Here is a 27,673-nt window from a genome sequence, read left to right as displayed (position 1 = left end):
TCAGGCGATCCACCCACCTCAGCCTCCCGAAGTGCTGGGGTTACAGGTGTGAGCCACCACACCCAGCTTGGAGTTTTGTTATATAGGCATGATTGATTGAATTGTAACTTGAAATATCAGGGGTTTGGTCTAGGTCTTGCTGCTTGCTGCACAGAAAGCCAGTCACTAAGACAATCATTATTGCCAAGGAAGAAGACTTTAATGGGGTCCTGCAGTCAAGGAGATAGGAGATCAGTCTCAAATCCATCTCCCCGACCAACTAAAATTAGGGGTTTATTTAGCAGGAAAGAAACATAATTATGTGTGGAAAAGCAGGAACTCAGGTGGGGTAAGAAACCAATCGTGATGAATGAGGGGCTTGAACTCTCATTTTCTGGTGAGTTTCAGTTCTTTCATACTTTATTTATTTATTTATTTTTGAGACAAGGTCTCACTCTGTTGCCCAGGCTACAGTGCAGTGGCACAATCACCACTCACTGCAGCCTCACCCTCCTGGACTCAAGCAATCCTCCCACTTCAGCCTCCCGAGTAGCTAGGACTATCAGTGCATGATACCATGCCCAGCTAATTTTTGTAGTTTTTGTAGAGATGAGGTTTCACCACGTTGCCCAGGCTGGTGTCAAACTCCTGGGCTCAAGCAATCTGCCCTACCTTGGCCTCCTAAAGTGCTGGGGTTACATGTGAGAGCTACTGTCCCTGGCCTCTTTGATACTTTTTGGGAGGCCTGGGGGTCCTTTCCTGAGGAACTCACATAAAAGATAGGTAAGTTTCAAGCTTTAAGACCAGAAGGGTCAATTTCTATATTTATCCAAAAAAACCATCTAGTGGTCTGTTGCATCAGTTTCAGAATCATTGGTCACATGATTGAACTGAATCCTCAGCCCTCCCCACCACCCACCACCCTACCAAGAGGTACAGCTTATATCACATGCAATAACATAGTTGGTCATTCTGATATGGTCAGCCCCCAGCCTGAGTCATCTCATTTGCATAAACTCGAGTGTGATCCCAAGGGCCCATCAAGGATAAAAGATAATTCTATCACCCCAAACAATTCCAAGGATTTAGAGGTCATCTCCCAGGAACCAGGGACAGAAGTCAAATTCTTTACAACAGTGTGGTTTTCTTTGTATTTATCCAACTTCTTGGGGTTTGCTGAGCTTCTTTTTATTTTTTTAAGACAGGGTTTACCCTGTTGCCAGGTGGGACTGCAGTGGCATAATCAGAGCTCACTGTAGCCTCAAAACTCCCAGGCTCAAGCAATCCTCCTGCCATAGACTCCCAAGTAGCTGGGACTATAGGCGTGCACCACTACACCTGACTCATTATTTTTAATTTTTTGTAGAAACAGGGTTTGCTTTGTTGCTCAGGCTTGTCGCAAACCCCCATTGTATCTTGGTAGTAACTAACTTCTTTTGTATTTTACAGGTTCATAGGTGGAAGAGACTTGCCTTGTCTCAGATGAGACTTTAGACTTGGACTTCTGAGTTAATGAGAGAATAAGACTTTGGGGGACTGTTGGGAAGGCATGATTGTGTTCCAAAATGTGAGAAGGACATGAGATTTGGGAGGGGCCAGGGGCAGAATGCGATTTGGAAGGGGCTAGGGATAATATGGTTTGGCTCTGTGTCCCCAAGTAAACCTCATATTGAATTATAATCCTCAGTGCTGAAGGAGGGGCTTCATGGGAGATGACCGGATCATAGGAGCAGACTTCTCCCTTACTGTTATTGTTTTGTTTTGTTTTGTTTTTGAGATGCAGTCTCGCTCTGTCACCCAGGCTGGAGTGCAGTGACGTGATCTCGGCTCACTGTAAGCTCCGCTTCCTGGGTTCACGCCATTCTCCTGCCTCAGCCTCTGGAGTAGCTGGGACTACAGGCACCCACCACCATGCCCGGCTAATTTTTTTTTTTTTTTTGTCTTTCAGTAGAGACGGGATTTCAGCGTGTTAGCCGGGATGGTCTCGATCTCCTGACCTCGTGATCCGCCCGCCTCGGCCTCCTAAAGTGCTGGGATTACAGCCATAAGCCACCGCGCCCGGCCCACAGTCCTGATCTTTACCAAACATACCATGATGAAAAAGAGAATGATTAACCCTGACGCCACCATGGACCTATTTAAAAAGATATGAAGTGAGGTTTCAGGTATTTAAGACCTACAGAATGTAATAGGACAAAATAATTCAATAAACTCAATTTTCTGGTTCTGACCACTTAACAACTCCACCTGAAATTCTCAGACATCATGACTAGCACTAGCATGGCAATTTTCATTTTTTGGTGGGGGGCTACTGTTTTTAATAAAATGCTGGGCTGATGGCTTTGACTCAGTGGTAACTCCTGTGTGACTTTGTAAATAAAATGGGCAAGATTACTCAATTTTATGTCCTAATTCTGCTATAGCCTTTTATATTTACCTCATAGTAATATTCTCTAAGTAATCTTTGTTTGCTTTCTTGTTGCAACACTTTAATATCTTAGAAGGAAGGAATATAAAATTGATGTAATTATTGGTTTTTCTGCTGTGTGAACTGTAAGTTCATTTCCATACATTGTTTTAATGTCACTTTCTTTTAACAAAAGAGTTGAGCTTCAAGTCAGTGACAAGTAAATACAGAACATAAAATTTTTAAAAAATAACAAAAAAATGTGCATCAGCTAATAAGACACATTTTTTCTTTGTTAAAAGATAAAACTACATTTCATCTATGAAAGAATTTTCTGTCAAATCTTACATGGCAAGATTGACAACAGTAATATTTTTTTCTAAGATGAAAAACATTTTCAAATGAGAGATGAACTCCTTAATAAAGATGTAATCAGTCTTGTCAGGGAGGGGATTTACACAGTAAGTAAAGAGAAGTTCAAATTTGAAATTAATGGCACACAAGAGAGCAGTTCTCATAGTCCAAGATCAGTCCTCAGACATTTACTTGAAGGATTATTATTTCCTTTACATTTTGGAAGAAAAAAGTATAGAAGAGGTAGGAATAAATATCAGTTATTATAATAGAAAAGTTATAAAGAGAAAAAGAATTCATACTAACATCTTCTCCAGCTCACCTATACTAAATTATTAGCTAAAAAGAGAAATGACAAGAGTTTCAGATCATGCTGAGAAGCAAGTAAGAATAGAAAATAATGTGTCACATTCAATTTCAGCCTGTAATTTCATATTTCCCCTAAAAGGAAATATCTCAGGATACTGAATTACAAGTTCTAGCTAACAGATCGAGATGAAGCAGATGCTTTATACCAAGTAAGGTGCCAGACCCAAACTCAAATTTTTAAAGGAAATAATCACAAAATTCTTAGACCTCTTACGTTTTCCACTCCCAATGAGAATGGAAGAGAGAGTGCCTGATCTCTTTCTTCATGCTCATTTGGATGGGCTGGGGCCTCCACCAAGTGTACTGATACTGCTTATTATGTTATTCCTGAAGCGGTAAGGCATAATAACTGCATTCTGATTCGTGTCCAGGGAAATCAAGAGATGGAGAAATTGGCCCACCAACCACTTTGGTGGTAAAATAGGAGAGTTTCCTTTGTGATTGGCCCGCACTCCTAAATTTGCCCAAGTAAAATCTACATGAGTGTTTCCCACGACTTGGAGGTGGATTGCGTATGAGGGTGAGTTCACCTTGGATTCAGTCCAATAGTGCTGCTGAAAGAAATCAAGGGGGCCCCATTCACAAGGATGAAATCTAGGTGTATGCCAGATTGCTGGAGGTAGTAAGGGCGGAGAGATACTAAAGCCATCACTCAAATAGAGACCCATCCACTAGGGAACCAGAAGTGAGAGACTTCAATGATGGGACTCAAGTGCCCACAAAAGCACTATGAGAGAGTTACCTTAAATATCTGCCAGTTCCAGGAACTCAAATCTGGCCCACCAAAGACAAGTTAAAGTAAGCATTTCCATATTACCTTTCTCTTCTTCCCTCCAATGCTCCAAATCTAGAGTGCCCTGAAGCTATGGCAAGCTGGCACCTAAAATCAGCACTAGCTGAAGAAAAGAAAAGACATAACTTTAAATTGAGAATTTCAAATATTATACAGAAACCAACACTCTAATTTCTGAATCTAGGAAGTGTTTTGGGCCTAAAAAGTCTTTAGGACTGCTCATTATCTAAATGTGAGCTGAAAATCTTGGAATTCAAATTTAATGATGGGTAAAATCTTCCACCACTGAAAAGATTTAAGACATAATGAGATAACAAAAAAAAAAAAGTTTTATTAGGATTTATGCTTAGGGCTTCTTCAATGTAAAAGTAATATAAAAATCACCTTCACATAAACCTTCTACCAACTCCATCCTATCAGGCTCCCTAGAGAAAACAACTTGTTCTTTACTCTCTCTAAATAAGGACTTAGCCTCTCCTTCATTCATCAGAAACCTTATTAAGATTTTTCTTAGACCTCGGTGGTGATCGGGAGGTGATGCATATGTATAGGAATATATGCTTGGTGGCTTTTTTCCCCCCAACATTTGTTACATACTGAGGTTTTGGCATATATTTTTTCTTACCAAGAATTAAAATTTACATAAAATCAAAAGTTACAGGGATTATACTATCTTTTGATATGTTCATTTTTTCTCCTTTGTTAGCATTTAGGGCATACCCCATAACTCCAATTGCCTCACTAGTAGACATTTCCCAGTCAAATAAGATATGGCCTGAGGAAACAGCCCAGTAAGTATAATTTTACTGAAATAAGAACAGAAACAAAGTTCTAGTGGGTTGATGAATACATGGGAAATGCGGAAATGGATATAAGAAATGAATACCAAAATTTCTGGAAGCTCCACAGTAACCAAATGAGGAATTCGGTGCTGTTGCAAGAACTAGATTGAATGAAAAAAAATAAAGGCCAAATATAATTATTACAGACCTAATTTTAAAAAATTATGACTTTTTAAGTGCTTATGCTTTAAAAATGTTTTAAAAATCTGTATTTTTATGTTCTGTGTAACTCGCATAAAATGAGTTCTCATTAAACTTGATTTTTACTTATACAACCATGTCTTCCAATAAGTATATGTTCTATACCTTCTCAGAGTATACTCTCTGTTATGTGTTGTATGTAGAATATACAATGCGAACAATTGTGCTCAATTACTATTCTGCCCAGTGCTGTAGCTTACCATGTATAGAGTGATAGTCTATAATACATGCATAGGACAATGACTAACATATTCTTACAATATCTCCTTTGAAGGGGAGTATTCTGATTAATTTATGATGTGGTAGTAATAAATACTTAAAATAACACATGAACACGCTAATATAAGCACTGATTTCATTATTTTATTTATTTATTTATTTAAAGACAGTCTCACTCTGTCACCCAGACTGGAGTGCATTGGCATCATCATGGCTTACTGCAGCCTCAACCTCCTGGGCTCAGGTGATCTTCCCACCACAGCCTCACAGGCAGCTTAGACTACAAGTGTGTGCCATCATGCCCAGCTAATTTGTTGTGTTTTTTGTAGAGACAGGGTTTTGCCATGTCATCAGGCTGGTCTCAAACTCCTGGACTCAAGAGACCAACCTGCCTTGGCCTCCCAAAGTGCTGGGATTACAGCTGTGAGCCACTATGCCTGGCCTCTTATTTTTGTTTCTTATTCATATTATCTAAGAATTTTAATTTACTGTCAGTGGTTATTGCCTTATGAAATCTCAGTAACAAGAAGCAAAGAAAATGAGATCGGTAAGTGAGAATCCTGAATACATTATGAACTTTTCTGCTCATAAGTCCTCTTGTTTGAACAAACAGGAAGCATTATCATGAAAGTCTCTTCTGATAATTCCACTGCCATTCTTACATCTATCAATGATTGAAATAAAGTATAAAAAAATGAGACTAACCGATGACTAATAGGATAGTAGAAGACCCTTAAAATAGTTTTATTCCTCTAGCACAGGTGGTCTTAAATGGGGGTCTTAAAAAATGATTCTACTAATTCTCAAGATTTCTAGAAATGCTTCCTAAAAAGTAACCTTTACATTATATCCTTCAAATTAAAAGCAAAGTGCCTTAACAGCGAAGCAAAATCATGTTCCATAGGAATAAATTTCCTCCACTCATTATGAATACAGGTATCAGAAAGATTAAAATTTGCTTCTTTCTGTCATTGACACAACTACTCTGCTTATTCTTGCTTAGTTATTTCAGTACCCATGACAGTGTTCCAGCACATAGCTGAGTATGTGGGACAAATTCAGAACACATAAATTATTATATTAATGCATGAATAAATGAATGAATAGTTGAAGTGTAAGTTCCTAGGAAGAAAGGCAATAAGATAAATCCACTTTTTTTCCCTCACATAGGCCTTGTTTGAAGACAATAATTACATGGCCTGAGGCCCTCTCTTTGAGAATACTTCATTTTTACTCAAAGAGGTCTTACCTAGTATGTAAACCTCATTTGTTTGATCCATTTAACTTCATCATTTGGGAGATATAATGGTTCTCAGACTTGTAATATTTTGATGGCATGAAACAAAGAATATTTGATTTGTTACATCTGAAGGATTATAAGGTTAATGAGTAAGAATAACTCGATGCTCCACTTCAGGTGATTCGTATGCTATAGGAGTTAGCAATCTAGTTCTTGTCTTTCGTTTGAATAAATTAACAAATATTCCTAGAGTATCTAATGATTACAAGGCCTGAGCCAGACAGACCTTGTTAGGGACTCTTGAACAAGCAGAACTAAAAGCATGATAGACAAAAGGTAGAAATCTAATTAAAAGCAGTTGAGATGATGACACAAGATCAATTGAAATAATCTGCAAAGCCCAGAATGAAGTTAGACACTTTTCATTTTAGTCGGCTGACAAAATTAAGCAATATAACATCACAAAATATTAGATTTGTGAATTATATATTTGTCTATTTTATGCTTAAGTGTATCTACATTAAATGTTAGATTAAATGCAACGTGGTGTTAGTATTAGACCCTGGAGTAAAGTCATAGCTGAAAAACCAGTGAAAGCAAATAGTCTGTAGTTTAGTTAATAATATTCTAGCAATGTTAATTTTTTTAGTTTTGAAAAATGGTTATAAAAGATGTTAACATTCGGGCAAACTGGATAAAGATCACATGGGATCTCTTTTGGCTATTTTTGTAACTTCTGTAAATTAAAAAGTACTTCAAAATAAAATTATTTAAAATTGTAATTAGAACAACTCTATATTAAATTTTTTTGTAACCCTCATTATTTTGTGTGTGTGTGTGTGTGTGTGTGTCTTTGTGTGTATATATATATATGTTTTGTTTTGAGACAGAGTCTCTCTCTGTCGCCCAGGCTGGAGTGCAGTGGCGCTATCTCGGCTCACTGCAAGCTCCGCCTCCCAGGTTCACGCCATTCTCCTGCCTCAGCCTCCTGAGTAGCTGGGACTACAGGCGCCCACTATCACGCCCGGCTAATTTTTTGTATTTTTAGTAGAGACGAGGTTTCACCGTGTTAGCCAGGATGGTCTCCCTCTCCTGACCTCGTGATCCACCCGCCTCGGCCTCCCAAAGTGCTGGGATTACAGGCGTGAGCCACTGCGCCTGGCCTGTGTTAAAATATTTTTAAAACCAAATTGTGAGTCATGTCGATGGCTTATTTGGGACTTTATTCAAGACTCTTTAGTGCCACTGACTTTAATGGTTTGCCCATACATCAAACTGAGCAACCCTAGGGAGGCATTCTTTCCTCTTCATGGCAGAAGTAGTAGTATTTTCCAACAATGACTTCTGCCTTAGGTCTGAATAGTGTCCTAAACATTTTGCCTCATGTTCATTTTAGCTGCACATTTTAAAGGGGACAGTTTCCAGTTACGCAATGTTTCTTTTACCATCTGGTAACGAGAGTTATAATAAATACTTCAGGCTCTGACCACATTTTGTCAGAGGTAAATATTATGCTTTCTTTTTTGTTTACAGTACACAATGATCCTCATCATTTTGAGATATTTCTATATCAATCTCCCATTTTTTTTTAGTTGCTGTGATCATTTCCCCATGTATATGTTATGTGAAAGAAAAGTATTTGAGATTGTGTTCACTAACAAGAAATAGGCAGTGGAAAATAAGTACATTGGGCTCAACACTATTCTGACACAATAGGAAAACCTAGTAAGATAGTAATCTTAATGGCAGCAAATGTTATTAAATTAAAAACATCTATACAGCAACAACCTAATGTTCATATTAATGAGAGGTAGGAACACTAATGGTAATCAACATCTGTTGCTGGTGTTAATATTCAACATTAAAGTAATCCACAGAGGGAAAATACAACTACTGCAGGTTAAATGACAACTACAGCTTTTCTGATTGGTGGTTGTAAGCAGAAGGTCCAGTAGCAGCAAAGTAATCAAGACGGGGTTTTCACATCATGTCTTTCCAAATAATCACTGTCCTAAGTGAGGAGTGGAAGACACTGTCACATTGAGGTATTAGTCAGTTTTCACAGTGCCATAAAGAACTGCGCAGACTGGGTAATTTATAAAGGAAAGAGGCTTAATTGATTCACAGTTCTACATGGCTGGGGAGGCCTTAGAAAACTTACAATCACGGCAAAAGGGGAAGCGGAAACAAGCACCTTCTTCACATGGCAGCAGGAGAGAGAAGAAAGAAGGAGGAACTTCCAAACACTTATAAAACCATCAGCTCTTGTGGGAACTCCCTATCAGGAGAGCGGCAGGGGAGAAACAGCCCTGCATGATCCAATCACTTCCCTAGTTCCACTGTGGGGATTACAAATGAAGATGAGATTTGGGTGGAGACACAGAGCCATATCGTATCAAAGTATGAAAGGTTTCTAGGATTTATTAGTTTGGGTTGTTAAGAGTTATACGGCTGGCAACGCTGTGCAGGGCCGTTTACTTCAGCTGCATACATTTTTTTCGCTGCATGAGGGGTTGGGGAGAGCTACTCTCTTCTGGTCCTGAAAAGTAATCAAGAGAGAGAGGGATTTTTCACATCGTGTCTTAATTCTCACAAAGGCACAATTCAAATGACGGATAAAAACCCGTCTTCCCGACTCCAAGAAGCTACTTTCTGACAGTTGAAAACAAGCTTCTTTCTCTTACTGCACGAGAGTCCTCTTACAGATCTCAGATCCTGACATTATTTTCAATAAAATTTTGTGCGGCCGCTAGTTTTAAATTCATGGTCTCCTGGAAGCTTTGGCTGGAGACTACTCAGCTCGTCACTGAACTAACGGCTTTTGGGGGTTCTTTTTTCCCAGTTGAGTTTCTGTATCTTTTACGCGTTTGGTTTTATGGTCCGTTGGAGGTTTTTTCACGCTGAGGGTGAAGATTCTTAGTTTCCTCAATTAGCATAAAAGCTGCTCCACGGTTGCTGAGTCTTCAGTTCCATTCTATTCAAAATGTTAATTCCTGAGACACGCAACCTACGCCCTACTGGTCCTTTGTCCCACGGCTTCTCGAGATTATCTCTGTGTTTTAATAGATAAAACGCCTTCTCTCCCCACCCGTGGGGTGCAACGCACAGCGCATGGGGCTGGTGGCGCCCGAGAGCAACACACAACGCATGCGCCAGTCCGCAGGTGTGGGCGGAGGAGAAATCGCGTCGGCGGTAGGGGATGACGTAAAAAGGCCGCGCTGTACTGCGGCTTGTGCCGCTTCCGCAAGAAGGTTTCCTGGCCTGTTGCAGCCATGGTTCATTGCAGTTGCGTGTTGTTCAGAAAGGTCCGTGCGGGTCCCCTCAGCCTGGTCCCCTTAGCGCTGACAGCTCTGGTTCTTCGTTGCTCCCCTGTCTCTCCACTACTTTCTTCGTGGCGGCCTCTTCCTTGCTTGGTTTTCCCATAGACTTCTCCGCCCCTCCTGTAGTGGCGCTTTGTCAGTAAGCGGTGACAGTGGTGTGTGTACCTGGCGTGGTTTGGACGGTTGTTTGGGGGCAGGGGCAGGGTTTGAAGTTCTTTAGAGACATCGTGTGCACGTGGCATGAGGAACTGGGATACCTGCCTGCTGTGGCCCAAATGTTGTGGTGGTTTTTTTTCCTTTAATGTCCACAGCCTGTTTTTATATATTTCTCCTTGAGTGCACTGTTTAAGGTTTTTCTAATGGATTTTTATGAAGACACGAAAGCGTGTAATTGATGTGCCTTCTTGCAGAACATTTAGGTCGATTTTTGTGTGGTGTCGGTCTTAAGAATCGTTTCCGTAAAAATTTACAACTGCTTTGAATTTTTACTTTTTAAATCTTATCCTATTAGTAATGTTTTTTGAAACGTTGCCTGCGTCATGTTTGGCCATTACTTTATTTCTAACGACCAGAGTAAAATACTCCTTTTAAGTAAGGCTCCTAAGCCCCTGAATCTGATTAATCTAGAGCAGGAAAAAAGTGTTACGTATTTAATGGAACTGTAGAAACTCTCCTCGAGTATATCAGAATGGTCAATATTTCAACTTTTTTGAAAAAATCCCATTTGTTTTTATAATAGCTATCCTAAATGACTAGAGATGTGGATTATGAATTTAAGAAATTACTCCTTAAGTTATTTTGATTTTAATAGCCTAAGAGGTTAATACGTAAGTCATTTACCTACAAGAAGTTCTTGATTTAGTGAAGGAAACAGGTAAACACTAAATGCAGCGTGAGATTTATAAAGGTGTAATAATAGAGATATAATCAAATTGCTGGGAGAGCCAGCAAAGTCAGAGAATTGATTAGAGGAATTTGGAAAGACGTTAGAAAATATGACATTTAGGTGGATTTATGATAGGAAAAACAAATGACATTCTAAGTAGAGGAAAAGCATGAGCAGAATGGCATGTAGAAATGGCGGTATTTCATGTAGTACAGAGCAAAGAGGAAGAGAGGAAGGGTTGAGCAAATGAAAAGGATACAGGAAGGAACTAGGCATGGTAGGTGAGCCTATTGTTCTTGCTACTTGGGAGGCTGAGGTGGGAGGATCCCTTAAGGCCAGGAGTTCAAGACCAGTCTGGGCAACATAGCAAGACCCCATCTTTAAAACAGTCAGGGTGGTGTGGTGCCTGTAGTCCCAGCCATTTGGGAGGCTGAAGTGGGAGAATTGCTTGAGCCCAGGAGTTTGAGGCTGCAGTGAGCTATGATAGTGCCACAGCACTTGAGCCCAGGCAACAGAACCAGACCCTGTTTCAAAAAAAAGAAAATAAAAGATACTAGAAGGGTATTTTAGTAGCTTTGGATATACAGTTGACCCTTCAAGAACATGGGGGTTAGAGATGCCCCCGCCACAGTTGAAAATCTTCATGTAACTTTCAACTCCCCCCCCAAAACAACTACTAATAATCTGTTGGCTGGAAGCCTCACTGATAACATAAGCCGTCAGTTGACACATATAATATATATATATAATATATACTGTATTCTTAAATTAAGCTAGAGAAAAGAAACTTACTAAGAAAGTCAGAAGGAAGGGAAAATATATTTACTGTTCATTAAATGGAAGTGAATTGTAAAGGTCTTCATCCTTATAGTCTTCATGTTGAATAGACTGAGGAGGAAGAGGAGGAGTTGGTCTTGCTCTCTTGGGTGGCAGAGGCAGAAGGGGTGGGGGTGGAGGAGGTGGAAGGGGAGGCAAGAGAGGCAGACACACTATGTGTAACTTTATGGAAGTACATCATGATTTCTGTCATGCTTTTGCTTTTCTCTTTCCCCACAAAAAATGTTTCTATAGGGTACCAATACCTCTTCCACCATTTGCTTTGGTTTCAGTGCCTGTTCACAGAAGGGTCCATGTCATAAAAGAAGTCAAAAGCAGTCCTGAACAATAGGAGCTCTTCTGCCAGATTATCTAATGTTAGTTTTTCTGGTAGTTTATTCTGTGTTTTCTTCCTTGTTATCTGGCACTGGATCTGAAGCACTCATCAAGCTGTCTTCTGTTAATTCCTCTGGTTTGGTGTCTGTTAGCTCTTGAGTTTCTTCAAGATCCATATCTTTCCCGCCGTTTTTGGCATATTCACAGTCTCTTTCATGATTTCCTTGATTGGCTCTTTTGTAAATCCTGTGAAATTATAACACAACACAACACCTGGACAAAGTTTTCTCCAGCACGAACTTATTGTTTTGGGCTTATGGCTTTCATGGCTTTTTCAATAACAATGGCATCTTCAATGATGTAAACTTCAGATTTTCCTGAAGTTTTCTCTATTAGTGTTCTTTTCCATAGTTGACAATCCTTTTCCTAGAAAATCATGTTTAATGAGCCTTAAAGGTCCTTGCGACCCCGTGATCTAGAGGCTGATTTACAGACATTGTGTTTGGGGGCAAGGACACCACTTCAGTGCCTTTGATGTTGAACTCATGGGGTTCTGGGTAGCGGGGAGGTGGGGCACTGTCCAATAGCAGAGGAACTTTATAAGTCAGTCTCGTATTGGGAAGGTACTTCCTGACTTCAGGGAGAAAGCATCCATGGAACCAATCCAGAGAAAAGGTTTTTATTCTCTAGGCCTTCTTATCCAACAAAGACTGGCAGCTGATGTTTATCTTTCCCTTTCAAGATTGAGGGGTTAGCAGCTTTATAGATAAGGACAGTCCTGATTACAAACACAACTGCATTTGCACAATACAGTAGGGTTAGCCTATCCCTTCCTGGCTTAAATCCTGGTGCTCACTTCTCTTCCTTACTAATGTCTTTTGTAGCATGTTTTCCAGAATAGGGTACTTTCATCAGCATTAACAACCTGATTTGGGAGATATTCTTTCTTCTCAGTGATTTTCTTAATGGCATCTGGGAACTCATCTGCTGCCTCTTAGTTGGCAGAACCTGCTTCACCTGTTATCCTGATATTTCTAAAGCCAAAGCCAAACCTATTTCTTCTTCTTTTTTTTTTAATTATACTTTAAGTTCTAGGGTACATGTACACAACGTGCAGGTTTGTTACATAGGTATACATGTGCCATGTTGGTTTGCTGCACCCATTAACTTGTCATTTACATTGGGTGTTTCTCCTAATGCTATCTCTCCCCCAGCCCCCAACCCCATGACAGGTCCCAGTGTGTGATGTTCCCCCCGTGTCCCAAGTGTTCTCATTGTTCAGTTCCCACCTATGAGTGAGAACATGTGGTGTTTGGTTTTCTGTCCTTGTGATAGTTTGGTCAGAATGATGGTTTCCAGCTGCATCCATGTCACTCATCCTTTTTTATGGCTGCATAGTATTCCATTGTGTATATGTGCCACATTTTCTTAATCCAGTCTATCATTGATGGACATTTGGGTTGGTTCCAAGTCTTTGCTGTTGTGAATAGTGCCACAATAAACATACGTGTGCTTGTGTCTTTATAGTGGCATGATTTTTAATCCTTTGGGTATATATCCAGTAATGGGATGGCTGGGTCAAATGGTATTTCTAGTTCTAGATTCTTGAGGAATCCCCACACTGTCTTCCACAGTCAAACCTCTTTCTAAAATTATCAAATCATCCTTTGCTGGCAATTAATTCTTTAGCTTTAGATCCTTCACATTCCTTTTGCTTTTAAGTCGTCATATGGTAACCTTACTTTTTCTTTTATTGTATTATTCTATGTTTTTAAAATAGGAATCCTGCATCTACATAAAAGTTGCATTTTTAATACAAGATAAAAAGTTAATTCACAAAAAGTGCAAGGTTTTCACACCTTTTGGCATAGCTGCTGCAGTGGCTTCATGAATTTTTGTCTTTTTTTACACTGATTCTTATTCTGGATTCATTTATCTTGAGATAGCAGGCCATCGCAGCTACAGATTTTAATCTGTGGTAGATATCAAGCAATTCATCTTTTTATCGTAGTGTCATGACTTTACTTCTTGGGAGCACTGCCAGCATCACTAGTGGCACTTTGTATGGGTTCCATGGTGGTGTTCAAGGTTTACAGTATAGTGCTGAACATGATGAAAAATGCAAGAGAACTGTGAGATATTACTTTTTACTGACTTATAAAATGTACTGGCAAGATGAACTGCTCATGGGGAGATGATTAGCATCACATGGCCTTTTAAGTGGCAACTTGGGACACTTGAGCTCCCGGGATAGCTACAGGAGGTAACTATGAAATTATTACAGTATTCCAGGATGTACTACAGTTAATTTTATGCAGTTATGATTTAATACTGCATTTTTACATTTGCTTACATTTCTCTTGACTGCAAATGCTGCCATGTAAGATCTGTAAGTGTGTGTGTAAGTTTTGATAAATTTTAAGTTTTTATAATAGATGTGTGGCCAGGTGCAGTAGCTCATGCCTGTAATTCCAGCACTTTGGCAGGCCAAGGCAAGAGGATTGTTTGTGGCCAGGAGTTTGAGACCAGCCTGGGCAACATAGCAAAACCCCATCTCTAGTTTTTAAAAATTAAGATAGATATGTGTATATTTTATGGAAGTAAATGACAAAATAGATTAGCATCTATATATTTTTTGCACTCATAACACACAGCTTTTCTTAATTTTTTCAATATTTCCAATCTATTTGCTTTGTAAGTTTTTTCAAATTGTTGCAAAGCTCAAAAAATTTTTCTAATATATTTATTGAAAAATATCTGTATATAAGTGGACACACGCAGTTCAAACCAGTGTTGTTCAAGGGTCAACTGTAGTACTAAGAATTTTTTACTTTATTTCATAAGCATTTTTTTTTTTGAGACGGAGTCTCGCTCTGTCGCCCAGGCTAGAGTGCAGTGGCTTGATCTCGGCTCACTGCAAGCTCTGCCTCCCTGGTTCATGCCATTCTCCTGCCTCAGCCTCCAGAGTAGCTGGGACTACAGGCACCCGCCACCATGCCTGGCTAGTTTTTTTGTATTTTTAGTAGAGACAGGGTTTCTCCCTGTTAGCCAGGATGGTCTCGATGTCCTGAACTCGTGATCCGCCCACCTTGGCCTCCCAGAGTGCTGGGATTACAGGCATGAGTCACTGCGCTTGGCTCATAAGCATTTTTTTAATGCATGGTTTTTGAGTAAAGGAGAAACATGATTAGAGATCAGATCAGTTTCAGAAAAATAGTTCAGGCAACAAGTTGGAGAATGCAATAAGGAAAAAATGCCTAAACACTGAAAGGAGCTCATGTGGTGCAGGTACTAGGGCAGTGGTACTGGAGAGAAGAGAGTAGGGCTTTGGGAAAAGAAGCAGGTGTAGTCTGAAAGACTTCCATTTGTGTAGTCTCAATGAATATGTAAACCATGGTTCCGTTACTTTAGAGAACATTGGAGGAACAGATTTTACCTGGGGAAGAGTTTGGTTTTGTTATGTTAACATTTATTTTTGAGGTGGCTATTATTCAACTGATATGTAAGAACAAGTTTCATATTGGGGGACTTCAAATATAAATTAAATACACATTCTGCTCACATTTGCTTTATACTATTAAAAGCTTTCATCCTGGTGGAAATGTCTGACAGATTGGACATAGAAAATATCTCACCTAGGTGATGGTTATTGGTACAAGCAGAAATTACCCAGGGGAGAAAGTCTAGAATGAAAACAGGGCCAAGTCAGAAACCCTCAGGATAGGTGGGACAATAATTGATAACTGAAAAACTAAAAGGGACTTAAGAGAGATAATCAAATGGGAAAGGGGGTCAGATCGGAGATGTGGAGGTGAGCTAAGAAAATGTTATAGAATTGGCATGTGAAAAGCTATTAACGACTTTTTTAGAAGAAGTTTTAGTGGAAGAAAGAAATAGAAAAGGGTTCTAAGGTGATACACTTTTGGTATACAAATATTCTTTCTCTTTTTTTTTTTAAGTATGGAAATTTCATCGATAACCTAAGACTCTTCACCAGGGGAGGATCCGGTGGAATGGGTTATCCTCGTTTAGGTGGAGAAGGTGGAAAAGGTGGTGACGTCTGGGTTGTAGCCCAGAACAGAATGACTTTAAAACAACTTAAAGACAGGTATCCTCAGAAACGGTTTGTGGCTGGAGTAGGAGCAAACAGCAAGTAAGTAATTACTGAATGACTTAAATTTTAGAAAATCAAACCCTTCTGGAAATTTTTTTTTTAGTTACAAAATAAAAACTTAATTGTTAATTTGAAGTAAATTATTTCCTGTATTTATAACCGAGCAAAAGCCTAAAATGTCTCAACTCATAAAAGACTGATACTAAAGAATATTTCAGTTTTAAAACTTTCTGTCCGTTTCTTTTCCCAATGTCTATCTGTATTCTTTTTGCACTTCCCCTGTAGAAACCGATAATTATCTGAATTCCCACTGTTTTCTTCTAAAATTATCTTTGACAACCTTTTAGAAAACTTTCAGTCTTAACCATGCTACTCTACCCCACCACCATTAGAAGGCAAGATAACCACTATTAACCTTTTATTGACTTTTCTAAGACTTTTCTGTGTGTTTACACAAATGCAATTATGTGCCTAAAAGTTTAGAATACAAAAATGAGAGTACAGTATTTTACAATCTGCTATTTTTACTTTTTTTCACATGTCAAAATTATTCAGAATACCTGAATAATAAATAACTATTTTGTCATTTGTCTATTTAGGTTATTGTTGATTTTTTTTTCCGATTACAACCACAGTGCAGCGTTCTGTGTAGATACTATTTTACATGTTTGTTCAATTATTATTTTGATAAATTCCCAGAAGTAGAATTACTAAAACATTTGTACTAATTTTTTCTTTTATGAGCAGTTTAAGAGTAGCCAGATTTTCCTTCTATAATGTAAGTACTCTCATTTGAGGTTAGTTTTTTAAAAGCTTTGCTATTTGGTGGATTTTCTACTTTTTTTATAGATTCATTTTTTCTTTTTTTTTTTTGAGACAGAGTCTCATTCTGTTGCCTAGGTTGAGTGTAGTGGGCACTATCATAGCTCAGTGCAGCCTCTACCTTTCAGGCTCAAGTGATCCTCCCACCTCTGCCTCCCAAGTAGCTGAGACTACAGGTGTGTGCCACCATGCCCAGCTAATTTTTAAATTTTTCTTTTTTTGTAGAAATGGGGTCGTGCTATGGTGTTCAGGCTTGTCTTGAACTCCTGGACTCAAGAGATCCTCCTGCCTCCGCCTCCCAAAGTGCTGAGATTACAGGCATGAGCCACCATGCCTGGCTTTTTCTACCCTATTTGTATTGTAGCAATGATCTCTTCATTTCATGGTTGCAATATTTTAGTTTCGGGTTAAAATGACCTTTGGTGGTTAGCTTAGTAACTTAAATCATTACCTAATGCCATTTTAGTGGGATATAATAGTCTAAAATGCAAAGAAATAATTAGGGATAATTTTAGTTTTTTTAAACCCCGTGTTTGACCATTTAACATCTGCGTTAACCAGAGAATTGATTGCTACTCTTCTTTGTAAACCATTTTGTGTGTATGTGTGTGTGTGTATATATACACACACACATACATACATATATATACTTCTTTTTTTGGTAGAATTAGTGCACTGAAAGGCTCCAAAGGAAAAGACTGTGAAATCCCTGTGCCTGTGGGCATTTCAGTAACTGATGAAAATGGTAAAATTATAGGTGAGTGTACTATAACTCCAAAAGTTGTAAAAATGTGCACGTTTTCTAAAATGAAACAATGGAATAGCTTCTCTTGAGTTTCAGAAGATTTTTTAACTAACAATTTTAGCTACTACTCTATAAGACAGCATTTTTAAAACTTATAAAAGTTAAATTGACTGCTAGATTTAAGATTGTTTTAAAGATGTTACAGTTCTTACTTGGTCTTAAAATATATAACTAGGCTCTTTTCAATTGTTTACTGAAGTGTTTCTGGGGTCAAACTTTTAATAGATTTGTAAATTGGAATTTCCTGGACTGTTTTTCTGAAAGAACAATATTACATTAATGATTCTACTTATTAATTATAGATTTGTAATTGAGAATTTCCTGGCATGTATTTTTGAAAGTAAAATATTACATGAATGATTTCACTTACTAATCTATAGATTTGTAATTTTGAATTTCTTTGCCTGTATTTCTGAAAGAAATATATTGCATTAGTGATTTCACTTATTAATCTTTGCTGTAAGTATTTCTCTCCCTCTTTTTAAGGAGAACTCAATAAAGAAAATGACAGAATTTTGGTAGCTCAAGGAGGTCTTGGTGGTAAATTACTTACAAATTTCTTACCATTGAAAGGCCAGAAACGAATAATTCACCTTGATCTAAAACTTATAGCTGATGTAGGCCTAGTAGGGTAAGTATCGTTCATATTTTTATTATTATACTTTCAGAGAGAGTTCTTGAATAGAAAATAAATGTAAATGGTAATTTGGGGCCATAATTATTTCTAATTTATGGAATTTGTGTGTTGTGTATGTACTTGGAAAATATGCTGCTAAATATTATTTTCAAATTGCCAACATAGAGTTTCATAGTTATTGCTTATTTATAAAATTAAGACCAGAGCAATTGAATAGATCAGTGGGAATGTTAGAGAATGCATAAAGAAAGAAAAATCAATCAAATGCAATATTATAAGACGGTTAAATAATGTTACCAGATATTAAAGAATAATAAATCCAAACAAACCATATTATTATTAAAAATATATAGAAGGAAATAAACAGGGAAAAATGATTGACATAACTCTTTTGGGTCTTAATAGAGACATTAAAGTATCGTTAATCAGACGGCTAAAGACCAGTACAGACAATCTCAATCCTCAGACTTACGCACTGTTGCCGCCAAATTGAATCCTGCTATGACTGTATATCCTTCTTGCCTCTGCTTAGGATCTATCTAGTCTCAGCACTGTAGACCTCACAAGAGTGTCCTCTTCCACCAGCCTCCATTCTTTCATTAAATAATGCTGTTTAGCTGTGGGGTTTGCAGTGCAGCTGCCCACTGGAAGGGGATAGATAGTAAGATACAGAACGCATAAAGGAAGAGAAAACTTCAATTTGCATTTGCTGTCTCTCCCCCATCCCCCCTCCCTCCTATCCTCTCCCTCTGGCCCTAACACAGTATTACACAGTTATTCAGATGGAAAGCTTAAGGACAAGATAAGGAAAACTGCCTTATTACTGTCCTACTCCAAATTCCTAGTTCTATTTTTTGCTTCCCCATAGCTTCTTTCTAAGTTCTTTTCATCTTCCTCTTCGGTGATCTCACTGCTTCTTTACCAGACTCTTGAGTCTGTATCCCTCGTCTTTTGCCCTGCCTGACCAGCCACTAGAGCTTACCACCATTGGTTTAGGGTTCACAGAGGCCCCATTCCTGCTAAAATTATAACAAGGAAAGATGTAATCCTGGCTTGCCATTCACATTTATTGTTTTCAATAAAGCACAGTTACGAGAGTTATTAGATGTAAGTTCTATAATCCTCTATATTTTTAGGAACATTATGGGCTTAATAGGGTGTTATGGACAAGACTGGCAGTCCAGCCAATCACAGTTGCATTTTGCATAAACATGTGTTTCAAGTTCTGAAGAGACAACTTTACAGTCTAAGAGGAGCCTAGCACGGCTTAGTCATAAAAGTGGAGTGGCATGGAGGACTCAGGTTAGACTATTTAGGTTAGGATCTCAAATCTTCTGGAGGCTGGCCAGCTGGTCTTGAGTAAATTACACAGCCTCTCTAAGCCTTTGTTTTCTCTTCTTTTTTTTCTTTTCTTTTCTCTCATTCTTCCTTCACTATAGTTTTTTTCTTTTCACCACGTCATTTGTTTTCTCATCTTTAATAGTGTATGGAGATAGGTCTTTCCTTAAAATGTTGGTGGGTGAGATAATGCATTTACAGCAGAATACATGCTTTGCATTTTTGTACGTTCAATGAATTGTAGCTGCTATCTTCATCATCATTATATTGCCAACTTACTGGAAAACTGCATATAATGAAATACTAGGCTTTTCAGAAGTATGTTTGAAATTTGTCTGTAATTAAAGCATCAAGATTCTTAAGCATATCAAACAAGAATGGGGGAAAAAGATTTTTAAGTGGAATGTTTAACATATTTTCTAGTGTTTTTAAATTAGGCAACTATTCTTGAAGAGTTACTACTATGAATACTAGCATAAGTAGATATCCTTTTAGCTGGTTTTGGAAATGGACTGAATCACAGAAGAAAGTTATTGTACAACTAACAGATTTGTGCTGCTGTTGTCAAATCTGATCTTTGCATAGGTTGGATTTTAGCCTGTAAAATTTTCACTGGGTACTTTTCAAGAAAAATTTCAAATATCTGTTATTCAATCATTAGCATCTTTCTATTCATACTTAGATCTTCTTGGAAATAGTTGCTTGCATTATGTGCTCAATCATGAAAATATGAGGATGTTGGAAACAAGCAAGTCCAGCTAGTGATAATTATGGATAAAAATGGCTGCAATTTGCTTTTCAAAAGCTATAAGAACCTGAATGAAACAGGGTACGAAAAAACTATATGTTCCAGGAGAAACAAGTCATTAAGAAACGTCACATAATTTTATTTTAAATTCATTACAGAAAGATTTTTTTAGTGAGGGAAATTGTTGAAATACCTCCAGCTAATAGGTTTTTATAGAATTCCAAATTAATATTTGCAGAATATTCCACCATTATTCCAAATGAAAGTTTGGCAGAGTTTTTGAAGTACCATCTTCAAATTTGAATAAGAACTCTGTGAAGGCGGGAATCACTTTGTCTCATTGCTCAGTATGTTGCCTGATACAAAGTCAGTGCTCAATAAATATTTGTTGGATAAATTTAATGAAAATATATGAATGAGATTTAGCAATGAATGTTTTAAGTAACCCCCATTCCTAGTACTGTCTTTCATACATGGTGGGCCTTTCTTGAGGGAAATTTAGCAGTATAATCAAAGCCTTTAAAATGAGCATGTATTTTATCTGGTATTTCTTCATGTAGACATTTATTCCAAGAAAGAAATCAAAGATGTGTGCAAAGAGAAGTTTTAGCCAGAACAATCAGGCAAGAGAAAAAAAGGGCATTCAAATTGGAAAGAAGGAAGTCAAACTATCTGTTTGCCCACCATATGATCTTATACCTTGAAAACCCTAGAGACTCCTTCAAAAGACTCCTAGATTTGATAAATGAATTCAGTATACTCTCAGGTTACAAAATCAGTATACACAAATCAATAGCACTGCTATACACCAACAACAACCAAGCTGAGAATTAAATCAAGAACTCAATCCCTTTTACAATAGCTACAAAAAATAAAATACCAAAGAATATATGTAACCGAGGTCAAGAAAGATCTCTACAAGGAAAACTACAGAACACTGCTGAAAGAAATCATAGATGACACAAACAAATGGAAATACACCCAAAGCAATCCTAAGCAAAATGAACAAATCTAGAGGAATCATATTACCTGACTTCAAATTATATTACAAGGTTATAGTAACCAAAACAGCATGGTATTGGCAGAGAAGTAGGTACTTAGACCAATGGAACAGAATAGAGAACCCAGAAATAAAACCAAATACTTAAGACCAACTGATCATCAACAAAGCACACAAAAACATAAACTGGGGAAAGGATACCCTATTCAAAAAATGATGCTGAGAAAATTGGATATCCAAATGTAGAATAATGAAACTGCATTCATATCTCTCATTATATACAAAAATTAAGATAGATTAAAGATTTTAATCTAAGACCTGAAATTATAAAAATTCTAGAACACTTAGGAAAAACCCTTCTGGACATTGGCCTAGACAAAGAATCTGTGACTAAGATCTCAAACCAAATGCAACAAAAATACATAAGTGGGACCTAATTAAAGTAAAAGTCTTCTGCACAGCAAAAGAAAGAATCAACAGAGTAAACAGCCTACAGAATGGGAGAAAGTATTTGCAAACTACGCATCTAACAGAGGACTAATATACTGAGTCTGCAAGGAACTCAGATCAGCAAGGAAAAAACAATTCCGTTAAAAAGTGGACAAATGACATGGACATTTCTCAAAAGAAGATATGCATACAAATGGCCAATATGCATATAAGAAAATGTTCAACATCACTAATACTCAGGGAAATGCATATTAAAACCACAATGATTTACCAACTTAGCCAGAATGGTCATTATGGAAAAGTCAAAAAACAATACGTGCTGACATAGATGTGGGGAAAAGAGAACTCATACTTTTTTTTTTTTAACTTAAAAATTTTTTTTTTATTATGCTTTAAGTTCTAGGGTATGCACAACATGCAGCTTTCTTACATAGGTATACATGCGCCATGTCGGTTTGCTGCACCCATCAACTCGTCATTTACATTAGGTATATCTCCTAATGCTATCCCTCCCCCAGACCCCCACCCCCTGACAGGCCCTGGTGTGATGTTCCCCACCATGTGTCCATGTGTTCCTTGTTCAGCTCCCACTTAAGAGTGAAAACATGCAATGTTTGGTTTTCTTTCCTTATGTTAGTTTGCTGAGAATGATGGTTTCCAGCTTCATCCATGTCCCTGCAAAGGACATGAACTCATCTTTTTTTTATGGCTGCATACCATTCCATGGTGTATATGTGCCACATTTTCTTAATTCAGTCTATCATTGATGGACATTTGGGTTGGCTCCAAGTCTTTACTATTGTGAATAGTGCCACAATAAACATACGTGTGCATGTGTCTTTATAGCAGCATGATTTATAATCATTTGGGTATGTACCCAGTAATGGGATGGCTGGGTCAAATGGTATTTCTAGTTCTAGATCCTTGAGGAATCACCACACTGTCTTCCACAATGGTTGAACTAGTTTACAGTCCCACAAACAATGTAAAAGTGTTAACTATTTCTCCACATCCTCTCCAGCACCTGTTGTTTCCTGACTTTTTAAGGATCACCATTCTAACTGGTGTGAGATGGTATCTCCTAGTGGTTTTGATTTGCATTTGACGGCCAGTGATGATGAGCATTTTTTCATATGTTTGTAGGATGCATAAATGTCTTCTTTTGAGAAGTGTCTGTTCATATCCTTCGCCCACTTTTTGATGGGGTGGTTTGTTTTTTTCTTGTAAATTTGCTTGAGTACTTTGTAGATTCTGGATATTAGCCCTTTATCAGATGAGTAGATTGCAAAAATTTTCTCCCATTCTGTAGGTTGCCTGTTCACTCCGATGGTAGTTTCTTTTGCTGTGCAGAAGCTCTTTAGTTTAATTGGATCCCATTTGTCAATTTTGGCTTTTGTTGCCATTGCTTTTGGTGTTTTAGACATGAAGTCCTTGCCCATGCCTATGTCCTGAATGGTGTTGCCTAGGTTTTCTTCTAGGGTTTTTATGGTTTTACGTCTAACATTTAAGTCTTTAATCCATCTTGAATTAATTTTTATATAAGGTGTAAGGAAGGGATCCAGTTTCAGCTTTCTACATATGGCTAGCTAGTTTTCCCAGCACCATTTATTATACAGAGAATCCTATCCCTATTTCTTGTTTTTGTCAGGTTTGTCAAAGATCAGATGGTTGAAGATGTGTGTTATTATTTCTGAGGGCTCTGGTCTGTTCTATTGGTCTATATCTCTGTTTTGGTACCAGTACCATGCTGTTTTGGTTACTGCAGCCTTGTAGTATAGTTTGAAGTCAGGTAGCATGATGTCTCCAGCTTTGCTCTTTGGCTTAGGATTGACTTGGCAATGGGGGCTCTTTTTTGTTTCCATACGAACTTTAAAGTAGTTTTTTCCAATTCTGTAAAGAAAGTCATTGGTAGCTTGATGGGGCTGGCATTGAATCTATAAATTACCTTGGGCAGCATGGCCATTTTCATGATACTGATTCTTCCTATCCATGAGCATGGAATGTTCTTCCATTTGTTTGTGTCCTCTTTTATTTCGTTGAGCAGTGGTTTGTGGTTCTCCTTGAAGAGGTCCTTCACATCCCTTGTAAGTTGGATTCCTAGGTATTTTATTCTCTTTGAAGCAATTGTGAATGGGCATTCACTCATGATTTGGCTCTCTGTTTATCTGTTATTGGTGTATAAGAATGCTTGTGATTTTTGTAGATTGATTTTGTATCCTGAGACTTTGCTGAAGTTGCTTATCAGCTTGAGATTCTGGGCTGAGATGATGGTGTTTTCTAAATATACAATCTTGTCATCTTCAAACAGGGACAATTTGACTTCCTCTTTTCCTAATTGAATACCTTTTATTTCTTTCTCCTTCCTGATTGCCCTGGCCAGAACTTCCAATACTATGTTGAATAGGAGTGGTGAGAGAGGGCATCCCTGTGTTGTGCTGGTTTTCAAAGGGAGTACTTCCAGTTTTTGTCCATTCAGTAATGATATTGGCTGTGGGTTTGTCATAAATAGCTCTCATTATTTTGAGATGCATTCCATCAATGCTGAATTTATTGAGTTTTTAGCATGAAGTGTTGTTGAATTTTGTCAAAGGCCTTTTCTGCATCTATTGAGATAATCATGTGGTTTTTGTCATTGGTTCTGTTTATTGCTGGATTACATTTATTGCTTTGCATATGTTGAACCACCCTTGCATCCCAGGGATGAAGCCCACTTGATCATGGTGGATAAGCTTTTTGATGTGCTGCTGGATTCAGTTTGCCAGTGTTTTATTGAGGATTTTTGCATCAATGTTCATCAGGGATATTGGTCTAAAATTCTCTTTTTTGTTGTGTCTCACAGGCTCTGGTATCAGGATGATGCTGGCCTCATAAAATGAGTTAGGGAGGATTCCCTCTTTTTCTAATGATTGGAATAGTTTCAGAAGGAATGGTACCAGCTCCTCCTTGTACCTCTGGTAGAATGTGGCTGTGAATCCATCTGGTCCTGGACTTTTTTTGGTTGGTAGGCTATTAATTATTGCCTCAATTTCAGAGCCTGTTATTGGTCTATTCAGGAAAGCAACTTCTTCCTAGTTTAGTCTTGGGAGGGTGTATGTGTCCAGGAATTTATCCATTTCTTCTAGATTTTCTAGTTTATTTGCATAGAGGTGTTTATAGTATTGTCTGATGGTAGTTTGTATTTCTGTGGGATCGGTGGTGATATCCCCTTTGTAACTTTTTATTGCGTCTATTTGATTCTTCTCTCTTTTCCTCTTTATTAGTCCTTCTAGCGGTCTATCAATTTTGTTGATCTTTTCAAAAAACCAGCTTCTGGATTCATTGATTTTTTTTGAAGGGTTTTTTGTGTCTCTATTTCCTTCAGTTCTGCTCTGATCTTAGTTATTTCTTGCTTTCTGCTAGCTTTTGAATGTGTTTGTTCTTGCTTCTCTAGTTCTTTTAATTGTGATGTTAGGGTGTCAATTTTAGATCTTTCCTGCTTTCTCTTGTGGGCATTTAGTGCTATAAATTTCCCTTTACACACTGCTTGAAATGTGTCCCTGAGATACTGGTATGTTGTATGTTTGTTCTCATTGGTTTCAAAGAACATCTTTATTTCTGCCTTCATTTCATTATTTACCCAGTAGTCATTCAGGAGCAGGTTATTCAGTTTCCATGTAGTTGAGTGATTTTGAGTGAGTGTGTTAATCCTGAGTTCTAATTTGATTGCACTGTGGTCTGAGAGACAGTTCGTTGTAATTTCTGTTCTTTTACATTTGCTCAGGAGTGCTTTACTTCCAACTATGTGGTCAATTTTGGATTAAGTGCGATGTGGTGCTGAGAAGAATGTATATTCTGTTGATTTGGGGTGGAGAGTTCTGTAGATGTCTATTAGGTCCTCTTGGTGCAGAGCTGAGTTCAATTCCTGGATATCCTGGTTAACTTTCTGTCTCGTTGATCTGTCTAATGTTGACAGTGGGGTGTTAAAGTCTCCCATTATTATTGTTTCGGAGTCTAAGTCTCTTTGTAGGTCTCTAAGGACTTGCTTTATGAATCTGGTTGCTCCTGTATTGTGTGCATATGTATTTAGGATAGTTAGCTCTTCTTGTTGAATTGATCCCTTTACCATTATGTAATGGCCTTCTTTGTCTCTTTTGATCTTTTGTTGGTTTAAAATCTGTTTTATCACAGACTAGGGTTGCAACCCCTGCCTTTTTTTGTTTTCCATTTGCTTGGTAAATCTTCCTCTATCCCTTTATTTTGAGCCTATGTGTGTCTCTGCATGTGAGATGGGTCTCCTGAATACAGCACACTCTTGCGTCTTGACTCTTTATCCAATTTGCCAGTCTGTGTCTTTTAGTTGGAGCATTTAGTCCATTTACATTTAAGGTTAATATCGTTATGTGTGAATTTGATCCTGTCATTATGATGTTAGCTGGTTATTTTGCTCGTTAGTTGATGCGGTTTGTTCCTAGCGTTGATGGTCTTTACAATTTGGCATGTTTTTACAGTGGCTGGTACCGGTTGTTCCTTTCCATGTTTAGTGCTTCCTTCAGGAGCTCTTGTAGGGCAGGCCTGGTGTTGACAAAATCTCTCAGCATTTGCTTGTCTATAAAGGATTTTATTTCTCCTTCACTTACGAATCTTAATTTGGCTGGATATGAAATTCTGGATTGAAAATTCTTTTCTTTAGGAATGTTGAATATTGGCCCCCACTCTCTTCTGGCTTGTAGGGTTTCTGCCAAGAGATCCACTGTTAGTCTGATGGGCTTCACTTTGTGGGTAACCGTACCTTTCTCTCTGGCTGCCCTTAATATTTTTTCTTCATTTCAACTTTGGTGAATCTGACAATTATGTGTCTTGCGGTTGCTCTTCTCGAGGAGTATCTTCGTGGTGTTCTCTGTATTTCCTGAATTTGAATGTTGGCCGTCTTTGCTAGGCTGGGGAAGTTCTCCTCAGTAATATCCTGAAGAGTGTTTCTAACTTGGATCCATTCTCCCAGTCACTTTCAGGTATAGTACACCAATCAGACGTAGATTTGGTCTTTTCACATAGTCCCATATTTCTTGGAGGCTTTGTTCATTTCTTTTCAGTTTTTTTTTCTCTAATTTTGTCTTCTCACTTTATTTCATTAATTTGATCTTCAATCACTGATATCCTTTCTTCCACTTGATCCAATCGGCTATTGAAGCTTGTGCGTGCGTCACGAAGTTCTCATGCTGTGGTTTTGAACTCCATGAGGTCATTTAAGGACTTCTCTACACTGTTTATTCTAATTAGCCATTCGTCTAACCTTTTTTGTAGGTTTTTAGCTTCTTTGCAATGGATTAGAACATTCTCCTTAGCTCAGTGAAGTTTTTTATTACCGACCTTCTGAAGCCTACTTCTGTTAATTTGTCAAACTCATTCTCCATCCAGTTTTGTTCCATTGCTGGCGAGGAGCTGCAGTCCTTTGGAGGAGAATAGGCACTCTGGTTTTTGGAATTTTCAGCTTTTCTGCTCTGGTTTCTCCCCATCTTTGTGGTTTTATCTACCTTTGGTCTTTGATGTTGGTGACCTACAGATGAGGTTTTGGTGTGCATGTGCTTTTTGTTGATGTTGATGCTATTCCTTTCTGTTTGTTAGTTTTCCTTCTAACAGTCGGGCTTCTTAGCTGCAGGTCTGTTGGAGTTTGCTGGAGGTCCACTCCAGACCCTGTTTGCCTAGGAATCACCAGCGGAGGCTGCAGAACAGCAAATATTGCTGCCTGATTCTTCCTCTGGAAGCTTCGTCCTAAAGGGGCACCCCCCTGTATGAGGTGTCTCTTGGCCCCTACTGGGAGGTGTCTCCCAGTTAGGCTACTCGGGGGTCAGGGACCCACTTGAGGAGGCAGTCTGTCCCTTCTCAGAGCTTGAACGCCATGCTGGGAGAACCACTCTCTCTTCAGAGCTGTCAGACAGGGATGTTAAGGTCTGCCAAAGCTGTCTGCTGCCGTTTTTTCTGATATGCCCTGCCCAGAGAGGTTGGATCTAGAGAGGCAGT

General features: G+C 38.3%; 1 protein-coding gene and 1 long non-coding RNA gene across 3 annotated transcripts in view; one reads left to right on the top strand and one right to left on the bottom strand.

Moving 5' to 3' along the window:
* Positions 1-27,673, bottom strand: part of LOC129523612 (uncharacterized) — a 32,912-nt gene that overhangs the window by 4,726 nt on the left and 513 nt on the right. Inside the window, exons 2-4 of the long non-coding RNA XR_008667143.2 lie at positions 18,613-18,784; positions 4,789-4,845; positions 3,927-4,005 (exon numbers count right to left, since the gene is read on the bottom strand). This is a non-coding gene — a long non-coding RNA (uncharacterized lncRNA). The remainder of the gene's footprint in view (positions 1-3,926; positions 4,006-4,788; positions 4,846-18,612; positions 18,785-27,673) is intronic.
* The window catches only part of GTPBP10 (GTP binding protein 10), a 35,086-nt gene continuing 16,962 nt past the window's right edge, over positions 9,550-27,673 (top strand). Inside the window, exons 1-4 of one of the 2 annotated variants that reach the window (XM_019031757.4) lie at positions 9,550-9,709; positions 15,722-15,915; positions 17,364-17,455; positions 17,990-18,134. In XM_019031757.4, coding sequence (XP_018887302.3) covers positions 9,677-9,709; positions 15,722-15,915; positions 17,364-17,455; positions 17,990-18,134 — 464 coding nt within the window. In that variant the 5' untranslated portion in view covers positions 9,550-9,676. Of the gene's footprint in view, positions 9,710-14,003; positions 14,026-15,721; positions 15,916-17,363; positions 17,456-17,989; positions 18,135-27,673 lie in introns of those variants that run through there. The other variant, XM_055346654.2, reaches the window with a different exon arrangement.

The sequence above is a fragment of the Gorilla gorilla genome, chromosome 6, assembly GCF_029281585.2.
Source record: "Gorilla gorilla gorilla isolate KB3781 chromosome 6, NHGRI_mGorGor1-v2.1_pri, whole genome shotgun sequence".
NCBI classification, from domain to species: domain Eukaryota; kingdom Metazoa; phylum Chordata; class Mammalia; order Primates; family Hominidae; genus Gorilla; species Gorilla gorilla.
This window is presented reverse-complemented; position numbering and strand designations above follow the sequence as displayed.